This window comes from Hippocampus guttulatus, chromosome 2, assembly GCF_054856545.1.
Source record: "Hippocampus guttulatus isolate MCC_2025c chromosome 2, RoL_Hgut_1.0, whole genome shotgun sequence".
Classification (NCBI taxonomy): domain Eukaryota; kingdom Metazoa; phylum Chordata; class Actinopteri; order Syngnathiformes; family Syngnathidae; genus Hippocampus; species Hippocampus guttulatus.
The window spans coordinates 31,306,627-31,318,155 of record NC_141262.1 but is presented as its reverse complement, the minus strand read 5'-3'; the positions used below and the strand labels follow the sequence as shown (position 1 = coordinate 31,318,155).

The 11,529-nt window shown below is 41.3% G+C and overlaps 2 protein-coding genes across 6 annotated transcripts in view; one reads left to right on the top strand and one right to left on the bottom strand.

The window, feature by feature from the left end:
• Positions 1-790: 790 nt before the first annotated feature.
• Positions 791-1,876, bottom strand: LOC147209575 (uncharacterized). Its single transcript, XM_086106056.1, has 5 exons — positions 1,705-1,876; positions 1,584-1,628; positions 1,400-1,495; positions 1,214-1,309; positions 791-1,121 (listed from the first exon to the last, which is right to left on the bottom strand). The coding sequence occupies exons 1-5, from the start codon at positions 1,828-1,830 to the stop codon at positions 1,023-1,025; spliced, it is 462 nt and encodes a 153-aa protein (XP_085962182.1). The 5' UTR covers positions 1,831-1,876; the 3' UTR covers positions 791-1,022.
• A 3,485-nt stretch (positions 1,877-5,361) lies between these two features.
• atrx (ATRX chromatin remodeler) overlaps positions 5,362-11,529 on the top strand; it is a 48,875-nt gene continuing 42,707 nt past the window's right edge. For 4 of the 5 annotated variants that reach the window (XM_086105667.1, XM_086105665.1, XM_086105666.1 and 1 more), the window contains exons 1-5: positions 5,365-5,560; positions 9,042-9,103; positions 9,178-9,224; positions 9,306-9,415; positions 10,733-10,813. In XM_086105667.1, the coding sequence (XP_085961793.1) occupies positions 9,047-9,103; positions 9,178-9,224; positions 9,306-9,415; positions 10,733-10,813 (295 nt within the window). In that variant the 5' untranslated portion in view covers positions 5,365-5,560; positions 9,042-9,046. Of the gene's footprint in view, positions 5,561-9,041; positions 9,104-9,177; positions 9,225-9,305; positions 9,416-10,732; positions 10,814-11,529 lie in introns of all 5 variants that reach the window. The other variant, XM_086105668.1, reaches the window with a different exon arrangement.

Genomic DNA, 11,529 nt, shown 5'->3' with positions numbered 1-11,529 from the left:
AGAAATTGCATTTTGTATTTACTTGAATTGTCTTTGTGCAATATTAAAATTAGTTTGATGAAGGGAAACCTTTTGTATGTGATAAATATGCAAAGAACACAAAAATCAGCAAGGGGGCAAATATTCCACTGCACTGTACAGTGGGTCTGAATGTTCTTGTTAAATTCCTTGACTGATATTTTTTAAGTTTAAATGCCTGTCAAAGGTGACTGAGTCAAATGAGCGTTTTTTTTGTGTGTGTGTGATAAATGTTATAACTTTTTGAAGTCAAAATATGTTTGAGTTAAAAATAAAACCATGCCCAAGAATTAAATGTTCAAATGAATTAATTTTTTTTAAATTTGTCACGTGAATAAATTAATATAAACATATGCCACACAAAAAGTGTCTTTGTATGAGATGGGGATGGGTGGTGGGCAGTGACGTGAACTTTTTGAGAAGTTCTCGAGATCTTTTCTACCTTTCACAAGTTATAATAAAGCGGAAAGATTTGAAAAATGTTATGCAGGTACCAAATCTACTTTCTCTCAAGAGATTAAGATATATCTATCTATCTAAAAATAAACATTGTATTTACTTTTTTAGGTTTGCTTTATAGATTTTTTTTTGCAACAGAATAATGAAGTGCACACGCATGCACACACACACACACACAGATCCAAAGGCGATTAAACGTTTTTGAGTGTCTTTAATATTCTGACATTTGGATTACATTACAATTTACATTTTTTAACACGTACATGTATCTATGCACCCCCCCCCCCACCCAATACATACCCACACACAAAAATTCAGGCCATGAAAAATTGTAATATTGGGGTGGGGTTGGGTGGGGATTATCCTCTGACTTTTCATTTCAGGGCACCCAAAGGGGTAGCAGCAACCCTGCTTCTAAACTATACTGATAAATAAATATGAACACTTCAACAACAATGTGCAAAAATATATTTCTGATCTTCTAATTGATAAAACATAATTTATAAATTATTTTCATGAAAACACATCAAGAAGCATCACTTTTATCATTTAACCTGTAGCAGTGCACAGTTTGCGATTTCCTCCAACAATTTGCATAGAGGATATTTTGTGTCCTCTCTCAGGTAACACGTCTTAACTCCATTCTGGAACACAATACGCGGATGAGATCAGTAATACACAAGACTTGAAAAATCAAAGTTTTTATGAACCAGTATGTATCTTAATAATAGATTACCTTGTTGTTGTACTGCTGCAGGTTACGGCCAAGTATCCTTAGTTCCTTACCGGTAGTATTTTTCAAGGCTTTGCCTCTTTTGCAGAATGGACTTTTCTGGAAAGAAAGCCCCCTGTTAATAATGTCAACTACACGTTCGTTTGACAAAGCCTACACTGCTGTCATTTGAGAATGTCTCAAACCTACCGGACATGTGGTGTTGTTTGACCTTTGCTGCATTACACTCAGTGATTTTGATAAAACGGGGTTCAAAGCCTTCTCAGCTTCGCAAAAGAAACTTTTCTGTAAAGAAAGGCCACTGTTTATACTCTAAACTACGTGTGAAAAAGCCTACCTTGCTGTCTGTCATCTGAAAATGTCTCAAACCTACCAAACATTTTGTGGTTTTTGGCTTTTGGACCATTATACTGTGCACCTGTGGAAAAGGCAAAAAGCTCAACATAATAAATATAATTAACATTATTTGATCATTTTTGTTTGTATATACTTACAGGGAGAAGACATGCATCCTCTGCCGCTTCCTTGATAGCCTTCAGATTGATGTCTTTGGAAACCACAACGGATGCTGAAAAGAAGGCCACAAGTATGGATATTACATCAATCCTAAATGGTGTCATGATTTAGAAGTTGAGCACAGGCCGATGCTGTCGGGTGGAACACAAAGCTGAATGAGCCCCACTTTCAAATGTCTGCTTTTTATATCAACAACAAATGCAGTTGATGGAAAGACATAAGAGGAAAGTGCCACCATATAAGGACTTGCAGTGAGGATGGGCAACGCATGTAGCCCGCGCCCAGTCAGAGTGGCCCCTGGATATATAGATATAGATATATATCATTATATATGTTAGGAGTCTAACGGAAACTGATTCATATTGGAAAACCGGTTTCGATGTGACAAATTGTTGCATTTTAAGTACGGTAGTCCCTTCCTTGACTTGTATCACGCTCCATGTCTCGAGAGACGTATCGAATCACCTTTTATGAAAGAGGTACACTTTATATAAATCAGTTGGATGTTACTGTTGATTTTTTGTTTCTTTGAATGAAATTAACTTGGATAGTTTGGGCCCTGGAGAGCTTTTACATGTTTTTGCATATTAATAAACTTGACAAAAGCTGCAACCATCACATAAGGAATTGTTATCTCACTGAATTAAACAGAATTGAGTCGTTACATTTTAAAATTGTTACATTACACCCTTGAATCATACCCCGTGTATCAAGAATTGTATTGGATTGTGTCAAGAAATCATCTTTTGTGGAGATATGCCTACCCTATCTCATATGTATCTCAGATTTCCCACATTACAAAAACATACATACAGTACATGGCGGGTTAATGGAACAGTCGAAATTGTCCCGAGGTGTGAGTGTGAGCACGAATGATTGTTCATCTCTGTGTCCGCCGCCAACTGCCCGACAGGCTCCAGTGACCCTTGTGGGGATAAACAAATTAGAAAATGGATGTATGGATGAAAAACAAAGGACATTTTCACCTAAAATTATAGATACCGGTAGTTGAATTATATAATTATATGTCTATAATTATAATAGTTTCAATTTTTTAAAAAGCATTTTTGTTTTTAATTATTTTGTTAAGGAAGATGTTTTTTTTTTTCAATTTAATTTAAGGTTTGGTTTTTTTGGTGTTAGTTTTCATTAACTGTAATAATCTTGGCCTCCTTATGATGTGGTATGCCTTGGATCATGAGGTGTTTCCTTCTCCCCTTGAGACAAGTTGACCTTGGATTAAGGCAAAAACTCTAATTGTACAAATAGTTATGAAGACACTGATACACATCATTGAGAACATACTGCATGTCTTCAAGGATTTATTTGTAGCAACATCCGCTTTAGTGCTATGCTTCCTGACCCACTTTTCACACCAGATAAGAAAGCTGTGAACCAGCATTTATCGAGCTCACATCACATAAAAAAAAAAAGAATAATACAAAATCTTGCGTGGGAAAGCCATATGAAGATTTTGAGTCATTTAAATTTCCCCATGTATGAAGTGCAGGAAAATGACACATTATGGTATCTGTAGACTTAACGAGATCCAATCAGCTGAATGGGATCGACACATATTTTCCACAAATTCGCGTGGAAAACAATTGCCTAAAACCGCATTAGTTTTTAGAGGTGGTAAAACTTATCATGGTAAGCATGAAAAAAATACATCCAGCTGAATATGTTTAGTTTGCATTTTTAATTACCGGTAACCTGTATTCATGAGAATGAAAACTGCTAACTTACTTCTACTTGAAGCAAATTTATTTTGATTGCGCTAATTTGATTGAGGCTGAATCGAGAAAAAAAATTCAACAATCAACACATTTAAATATAGTGCTTAAATTAACATTGCAGAATGTCCAATCGTTTGACAGGGTAAAGAAAAAAATCATTGTAACTGGAAACATTCAATAGACGGTGAAATTGGATGTAACAACGAATATTATTGCAAATTAATATGACTGGCGCTATTATTGCTGAGCTTGACAGACTGTCGTTATGCAATGCAATGCAACGCAATTAATTTTCCAAAATATTGGGGACACAAAATAAACTGATTATTCACCTGTTTAAACACATTCTGCTACATATTCTCGAATTAATATTTGTTTCATATAGGGTCTTCTACCTCCTCGACGAAACAACCAACAGCAAAGCAGTTTACCAAAACTCGCCCAAAATTCGGCGACCGAGGTTGACAACAGGGAATTTTACTGCCCACTTGTGGCCAAGATGTGCACATTCTAAACCCGACATTATTGCAAAGCACTTACGAAAGAAGAGCTGGGTGGGGGGCGCTCTCCATGACAACTGTTTAATTTGTTGCATTCTATTTAATTATGTTATTATTGTATGTTTTTATATAGTACAATAATGTGGAATATATATTATAAGTTATAAGTATATATAATAAGTTCCATTCACTTGAAGAAACTCGTGAGGATATGCCGGTCAGATAATGGATGGATGGATGGATGGATTCATTTGGGGGAAAAGAAACTGTTTTTTTTTCTGTTTTCAGACTATCTTTTTTTTACATTTCGGCTTCATTCCATATGGAGCTCCAGGTGTCATGGCGAAAAAGAAAGAAATATGTTAATCTTTAGGATGAGAAACGTTCTCATTAGTACGCAGGCATTGGGAAGGCCAGAACCCCAGACCGCTGCATTGCGGACATGCTCAGTCAACCATGGTTCCGCTTCATGAATGAATGATTGTTCTTCATTTAATAAGTGGCATTGACAAAAACAAAGGGGGGGAGGGGCGGGGCGGACAACTAGTTAGCACGTCTACCTCACAGTGCAGAGGTGCAGGGTTCAATTCTAGCTCGGGCCTCACTCTGTGGAGTTTGCATGTTCTCCCCGTTCCTGCGTGGGTCTTGTCTGGGTAGTCCGGTTTCCTCCCACATTACAAAAACATGCCTGGCGGGTTAATGGGACACTCTCCATCGGTGGTGTCAAATATAAAGCCCGTGGGCCTGAACCGCCCCCCCACCCCCGCCAAGGAGGTTCAATCTGGCCCGCAGGATAATTTTAAAGTGGAAAAATGCATTATAAAGAATTAATATTTTTAATAAAATGCAATTCATGGATGGTCCGCTAGGCGGCAGACCGTTTTGATCAGAGAAGAAAGCAGCAGTCTCAATCCGGCACTGAGACAGACCCAACACAGCAGACAGTATCAATGCGCCAATGCTTCTTTATACCAAAACAAAGGAAATACATGATATTATGGTTATTTATAGCGGAGTATGGAAAAAGGTTAATGGTCCGGCCCACTTGACATCGACCGAGTCTGTATGTGGCCCACAATGTGAAATGAGTTTGACTCCCCTGTTCTAGGTGTGATTGTTTGCAATGCGATTTGGCTGGCAACCAGTTCAGAGTGTACCCAGCCTACTACCCGAAGACAGCTGGGAAAGGCTCGAGCACACCAGCAACCCTTTTGAGGATGGATGGATGATTTTTCATAAGCGTAAAAAGCACAGCACAGTTGTAGCCATGCATACCGTTAAAACGTTTGCTTGTGTGTCGCTCCAGTTTGCATGGTGCGCCCACCTTGTGGACCAGTGAGGACGGGAGGGCATCTGAGGCCGTCAGCCAATGGGAGCCCTCGCAGGATTTGGGCTCCATGCGCCATTTTAGCGCGTCCACGGCCATCCGGCAAGATGGTCTCCGCGCTTTGTCTCCACTGACTGGAGTTCTTACCCTTATTCGGGGACTTGTGTCTCCTTGCTCCTGGTAAACATCGGCACTTTAGGTCCATCCACCCGTCCGCGACGAGAACAAAGCCCGTCTTCTTATATCGAGAAATGAAGACCGCGACCAGCAGGTATAACACACACTTTTTCGTGTGCTTACACAAGTGTGTTGTGCATTGATTATACTGAGTGAGCTACCCCATTTGCTAGCCGAACGCCAAACCATTAGTACTTGTTGGTATTTAGCACGCTAGGCTAACTAGCCGCTGCCGACCGGCAATGTTGAACTTACTACGAATGCAAGTACCAATATTCTCGTGCGTGTCTCAGAATGGTAGCCGGGTTTAGTTGCAGTATTCTAAACCGACTTCATTGAAGGGTCGCGGTCTGTTTCGCGGCGCAAAATGGTTCAATGTAGTAACTGCTAGGTAGCTAGCAGTGCCAGCCAGCCTTGAGCGTTGCGGTTCCTGCCATGATATCGTCAGAGGGATGCAAGGCCCCGAGCATTGCATTTTTCGGTGCATGCCCATGCATTGGTGGTTTGCAGCACAACTGGGAGGGGGCGGGGGTGAGTGCAAGGTTGCCTGGGCAACAAGGGGATGGAGGGTATAAAGAAGTAGCTTTGCTAGCAGGGCGGCCGCTGGTCTGAACTTAGCGTCGCTGATAAGAGTTTGATGTGTTTGCAAATCATGTCAAGGTGGAAATTAGAAGAAAGGAGCAAACAGAGGACTAGACCTTCTCTCCCGCGTTGACCAGTGGAATTGAGATCGACATCGTTAATGTGGTAGAATCCAATTTTCAAATGCAATGGCTGCTATTTGGGGGTGGAATATGCTTTACTTCCTTCGGTCGGTAAACTGCTCTTAAATGGTGGCATTTTGCTGTCAAAATGTGAGACATTGCAATTGAATATTTCATTTACTTGCCCCTGTGCGACCAGTAAATGCTGGATTTATTTTTTAAATTTACCATTCTTCAATACGTTTTGTTGCTGATAAACTTCTGCTCCACGCTTAGGCCCAGTGATCTATAATGTAGTGAAAATGAGTGGAGTTAGAGCTGGGTTTAGAAAATCGATTAATGGAATCAAATCAATTTAACTTTTCATAGCCCAATATCGATTAATAAAACCAGAAATTGATCCTTCTTTTTCCCCCAGATTCATGTTACTTCTCACATCATGAAAGGTGAACACAACCAATGACAACAACATAAATTGGTGGTAGTCACTACTATATTTTGTCTCTTTGATAGGATCCAACTCCCTCGCGGATGCAAATGTCAAATTTATTTATGTTGCCCTTAATCACAAAAGAGTCTGAAAGAGCTTTCCAAGCCTGCTGTTGACAAATGTTAACATCCCCTGATCGTAACCCCCCAAGGACGGCAAGGAAAAACAAAAACAAAAAAATCTCCGGGAAAAATAAACATCCTCAGTGGCTATTTGTATTACCAACTAACAGCCGAGACCTTGAAGCCTTGTTAGACACAGTATCGTTCGTCTTTATATCAGAGAAGCACTTGACTGCAAACATTAATGTAATATATTATGAAAGCCCTGATTATAAAATTATCCACATTTAGTATCATAATTGCATTTGTGATGTTTCTAACAAACCAATCCGTGTCAAAATCGGTAAAAACCTCTCGTTATGGTTGGTTAATTTCGAGCCAAACATCGGAAGGGACTCCTGCCCATTCAAGATGGCGAGGCTCCCTCTTGTGGTTGTTTCCCAGCATCTTTATTGAGAAGACAAGACAAGACAGGACAGTCAAACTATGCTTAATGTGGGGAAACTGCAAACAACCCTATACAGTGAAACTCCTCTACAACAAAATCATGTTTGCAGCAAGAAATTTTTCACAACAGGGGGTTTTTCAATGTAGCAAATTTGATCTCAGATGTAAACACACACACACACGCGTATGTTTACACGCACACACAAACATATGTGTACTCTTTATTTTTATTCCAATAGTGCATAAGTATGAGCATACACTTATTTTACACTTCATATAGTCAGTGTAGAAAGAAAAAAAGGGAAAGAAATTGTGAAATTTACGATCAGCATTCACTTTCACTTACATCAATTTCTTGGATAATGTATTTTATTTTGCTTCCTCCGTCTTCCATTTTGATCACTTTTACCCTCTCTTGCAGCGTCAGAGCTCTTCTTGACTTAGCTGCTTGACATCCAAAGGTCCGCTTTTTAGCCATTTTAGCAATGCAACGTTCCTACTGCGTCTGAAACTAACAATAACAAATACTTCCTGGACTACTGCGCATGTGTATGAAGAGATTTTGGTCTCTTTATAATCACACTGGCTAAACCCTGGTGGGACGAAAAAATACGTCGTGGACGAGACTACTATTGTAGTAGAAAAATATATATTTGGACAGAAAAGGAAAGAAAGGAAGAGAAACATACAGATTGATGGCGAGCATGTCCGTCCAACCTCGAGCGTCGTGTCGTCTCAATTAACTAACGTAGCCGTTGTCGTGGCTAGGCTAGCTTAGCTGTTGTCATAGATTAAAGCTCTTTGATGTGTAACGTCCGTTGCGTCAGCACTGATTGGTTGAAGCCAAAACGCGCGCGTGCGTACATGTTCGCGCTGATGCACGCACAGCAGAGAGCAGCGCAACGGACGATCGACTGCTGAGTCGCGCTTCACTCGAGTGGCGTCGCTACATGTAAAACAGTGTGGTAGTTGCTGTTGCCGTTTCCGAACAAAGCAGTAGAGGTCGCTGTTGGATTAGACTTGGTTGTAGTGAATCTCGTCGCGAGGCAAGAGCAGAGAAAATGATTTTGTATAACGCAACAGGGGTTTTTTTCGTTGTATGGGGGGGCAGGAAAGTGGGAATGGTGTTAATGCATGAAGATTTTTTCACACTAGGGGGTATTTTCGCGCATGTTGTAGAGGAGTTTCACTGTACTTATGCCGACTTAAACCTCTAAAATGATGTAAAATCGCCCCAATATTTAGAATTTTTATCATTGTTTTCTATGGTAAGGCAGACGTTTAATGTTCAGAAAATCCAAAATATTAGGTTGGATCATGATAATATTTGCAGGAGTCTATGTAGATTTAGTTGACAATTGATAATAAATCACTAAGTTATCAGATTTTTACTTTGTCACCTTTCACTATTGAACGCAAATTCAAAGCGACTAACTACCTTGTCAAAAAAAAGTCGTGCTGTGAAGAAAGAGTATCCTTCATGGAAGTAAAAAACTAAACAAAACAAAACATGGAAAATCAATGTCTGATCAACTCAAAAATGAAATGATCCAATTCTGTGAAAGTTTATGATAACAGCAGAATGTGAGCTGGTATGAAGCATACCGGTACTCTGAGCTTTCGGAACAAAGATGGACAAAAGTTGAAACACGAGAAAAGACTTGCTTCAAATACAGTAGGTTATGACTGTATAACATGTTCTTGCAATTTTCAAGCTTAGAAGAAGCCATCATCCTCACACCTGCAACATTTCCTTGGAATCTTATTTGTCGTTATTTCGTGTCTGATGATGTTTTAAGAGAAGCTGTTTGAAAAGAAATTCCCAATACGAAAGGCATACATTCTGTTTTTATTATTATTATTTTTTTCCAGGTAAAATGAGTCTGCCTATTCCCGAAACCAGTCAAGACCAAATGGCAGAAAATACAGAGGAGGTAGGTCTTATTCCATTGTGCACTCTTGGTTGTCTACCATTGAATCTTACCTTATTTACGTTTTATACTTGTAGCCTTGTAGCTCTACAGAAGCAACACTCTCCTCTTCCCGTAACAAGAGGTGAGAAACATTTTTTTTTTCAGTTAATCCTTCCGTTCTTGTGTTAGCACACTCTTAATATTTTCTGCTCCCACGTTATAGGAATTCCACTACTGTAGCTAAAGTTAGTGGAGGGAATGATTCTGGCAAATCAGATGACAGTGACAATGAAGGGACCACTTCTGACAGTAATGCAGGCAGCACATCTAAAGGTATGAATGTGTGTTTTTTTTTTTTTTTTTTGCAATTAGTTGATTCAGACTCAGATTCAGGAGGAGCAGTGTGGTTTTCATCCCGGCTGTGGAACAGTGGCCCAGCTCTACACCCTTAGCAGAGTCCTCGAGGGCACATGGGAACTCAACCAACCAGTCTACAGTACATGTGCTTTGTGGACTTGAAGAAGGCGTTCGACCGTGTCCCTCGGGGAGATCTGTGGGGGGTGCTTCAGGGGTATGGGGTACTGAACCCCCTGATATGGGCTGTTTGGTCCTTATAACACCGATGTCTGAGTTTGGTTCGCATTGCCGGCAGTAAGTCGGAATTGTTTCAAGTGAGGGTTGGATTCCGCCATGGCTGCCCTTTGTTGCCGATTCTGTTCGTAACCTTTATTGACAGAATTTCTAGGCGCAGCTGAGGCGTTGAGGGGGTCCGGTTTGGTGGGCTCAGTTTTGCACTCTGCTTTTTGCAGATGATTTGCTACTGTTGGCTCCATCAAGCAGGGCTTACCAAATCTCACTGGAACGTTTCTCAGCCGAGTGTGAAGCGGTTGGGATGAAAATCACCACCTCCAAATCTGAAACAATACTCATCAGTCGGATAAGGGTGGAGAGCCCTCTCTGGGTCAGGGAGGAGATGTTGCCCCAAGTGGAGGAGTTTAAGTATCTTGGGGTCGTGTTCACAAATGAGGGCAGAAGGGAGCGAGAGATCCACAGGCGGATCGGTGCAGCGTCTGCTGTGATGCAGACTTTGTATCGGTCTGTCGTGGCGAAGAAGGAGCTGAGCCAAAAGGCGAAGCTCTCAATTTACCGCTTAATCTACGTTCCAACCCTCATCTATGGCCACAAGCTATGGGGCGTGACTGAAAGAACGAGATCCTGGATACAAGCTGCCGAAATGAGTTTTCTCCGCAGGGTGTCCGAGCTCTCCCTTAGAGATAAGGTGAGAAGCTCGGTCATCCGGGAGGGGCTCAGAGTCGAGCCGCTTCTCCTCCGCATCCAGAGGAACCAGATGAGATGGCTCGGGCATCTGATTAGGATACCTCCTCAACACCTGAGGTGTTCCGGGCATGTCCCACCGACAGGAGGCCCCAGAGACGACCCAGGACACGCTGGAGAGACTATGTCACCCAGCTGGCCTGGGAACGCCTCTGGAGACCTCGGGAAGAGCAGGAAGAAGTGGCTGGAGTGAGGGAAGTCTGGGCTTCCCTGCTAAAGCTGCTGCCCCCGCGACCTGACCCCGGATAAGCGGTAGAAAATGGATGGATGGATGAAATTAAGATGAAACTGAGCTTGTTCTATTTGTGTTCCAAGGCACCTTAGTGTTGCGGCCTGCAGGGAGTGAAAATAAAGGCACTGTGAAGTTCAGAGTGGATTACAAACAGCAAACTTCAGGTAATGGTAATAATTCAGCGTTGAAATGTGTTTTTGTGCAGTGATGAACAGTCAAAGCATGAGATGGAACCTGTTCATTTTATGGGTGTTAATGTGTGTCAATAATCATATGTTTGGACCAGACAAGGGAATACATTTATGCTACATGAACCTAAAGTCAGTACTTTAAAATCTATGGATGGAAGCAAAACATAGTTGTGAGTGTCATCTATGACAGGGGTCCCCAACCGCCGGTCCGCGGACCGCTACCGGTCCGCAGGGCATTTGGTACCAGGCCGCACAGAAAGAACTTGCCTTAATTCAGTTTTATTTATTTCGGAATGATGAAAGATGTTTTATTTTGAAAAATTACCGGATTCTCCGTTACATCCGTCTGTGTCACGCTTGACTCACGTCAAGCCACGCTTCTCCGTCACGTGACCGATTACGCTAAAAACAAAACGCTGGAGGTCGCAAAATGAGTTAAAAAAAACTGCTGGAGATCGCAAATGACGGCGGCCTTAAAAGTACGTTCGAGACAACTGGATTAAAGTTATGTCTGAATACTCTGAGATTGCCACAATAGCACTGTTGCTATTTCCAACATCCTACCTGTGTGAGGTGGGGGGTTTCTGCAGCAACGGCGACTAAAACAAAATTACTAAGTAGACTGGACATAAACCACACACTTAAGGTGTCGTTGTCTCCTATTACCCCGAGATGGGACCGTCTAGTTG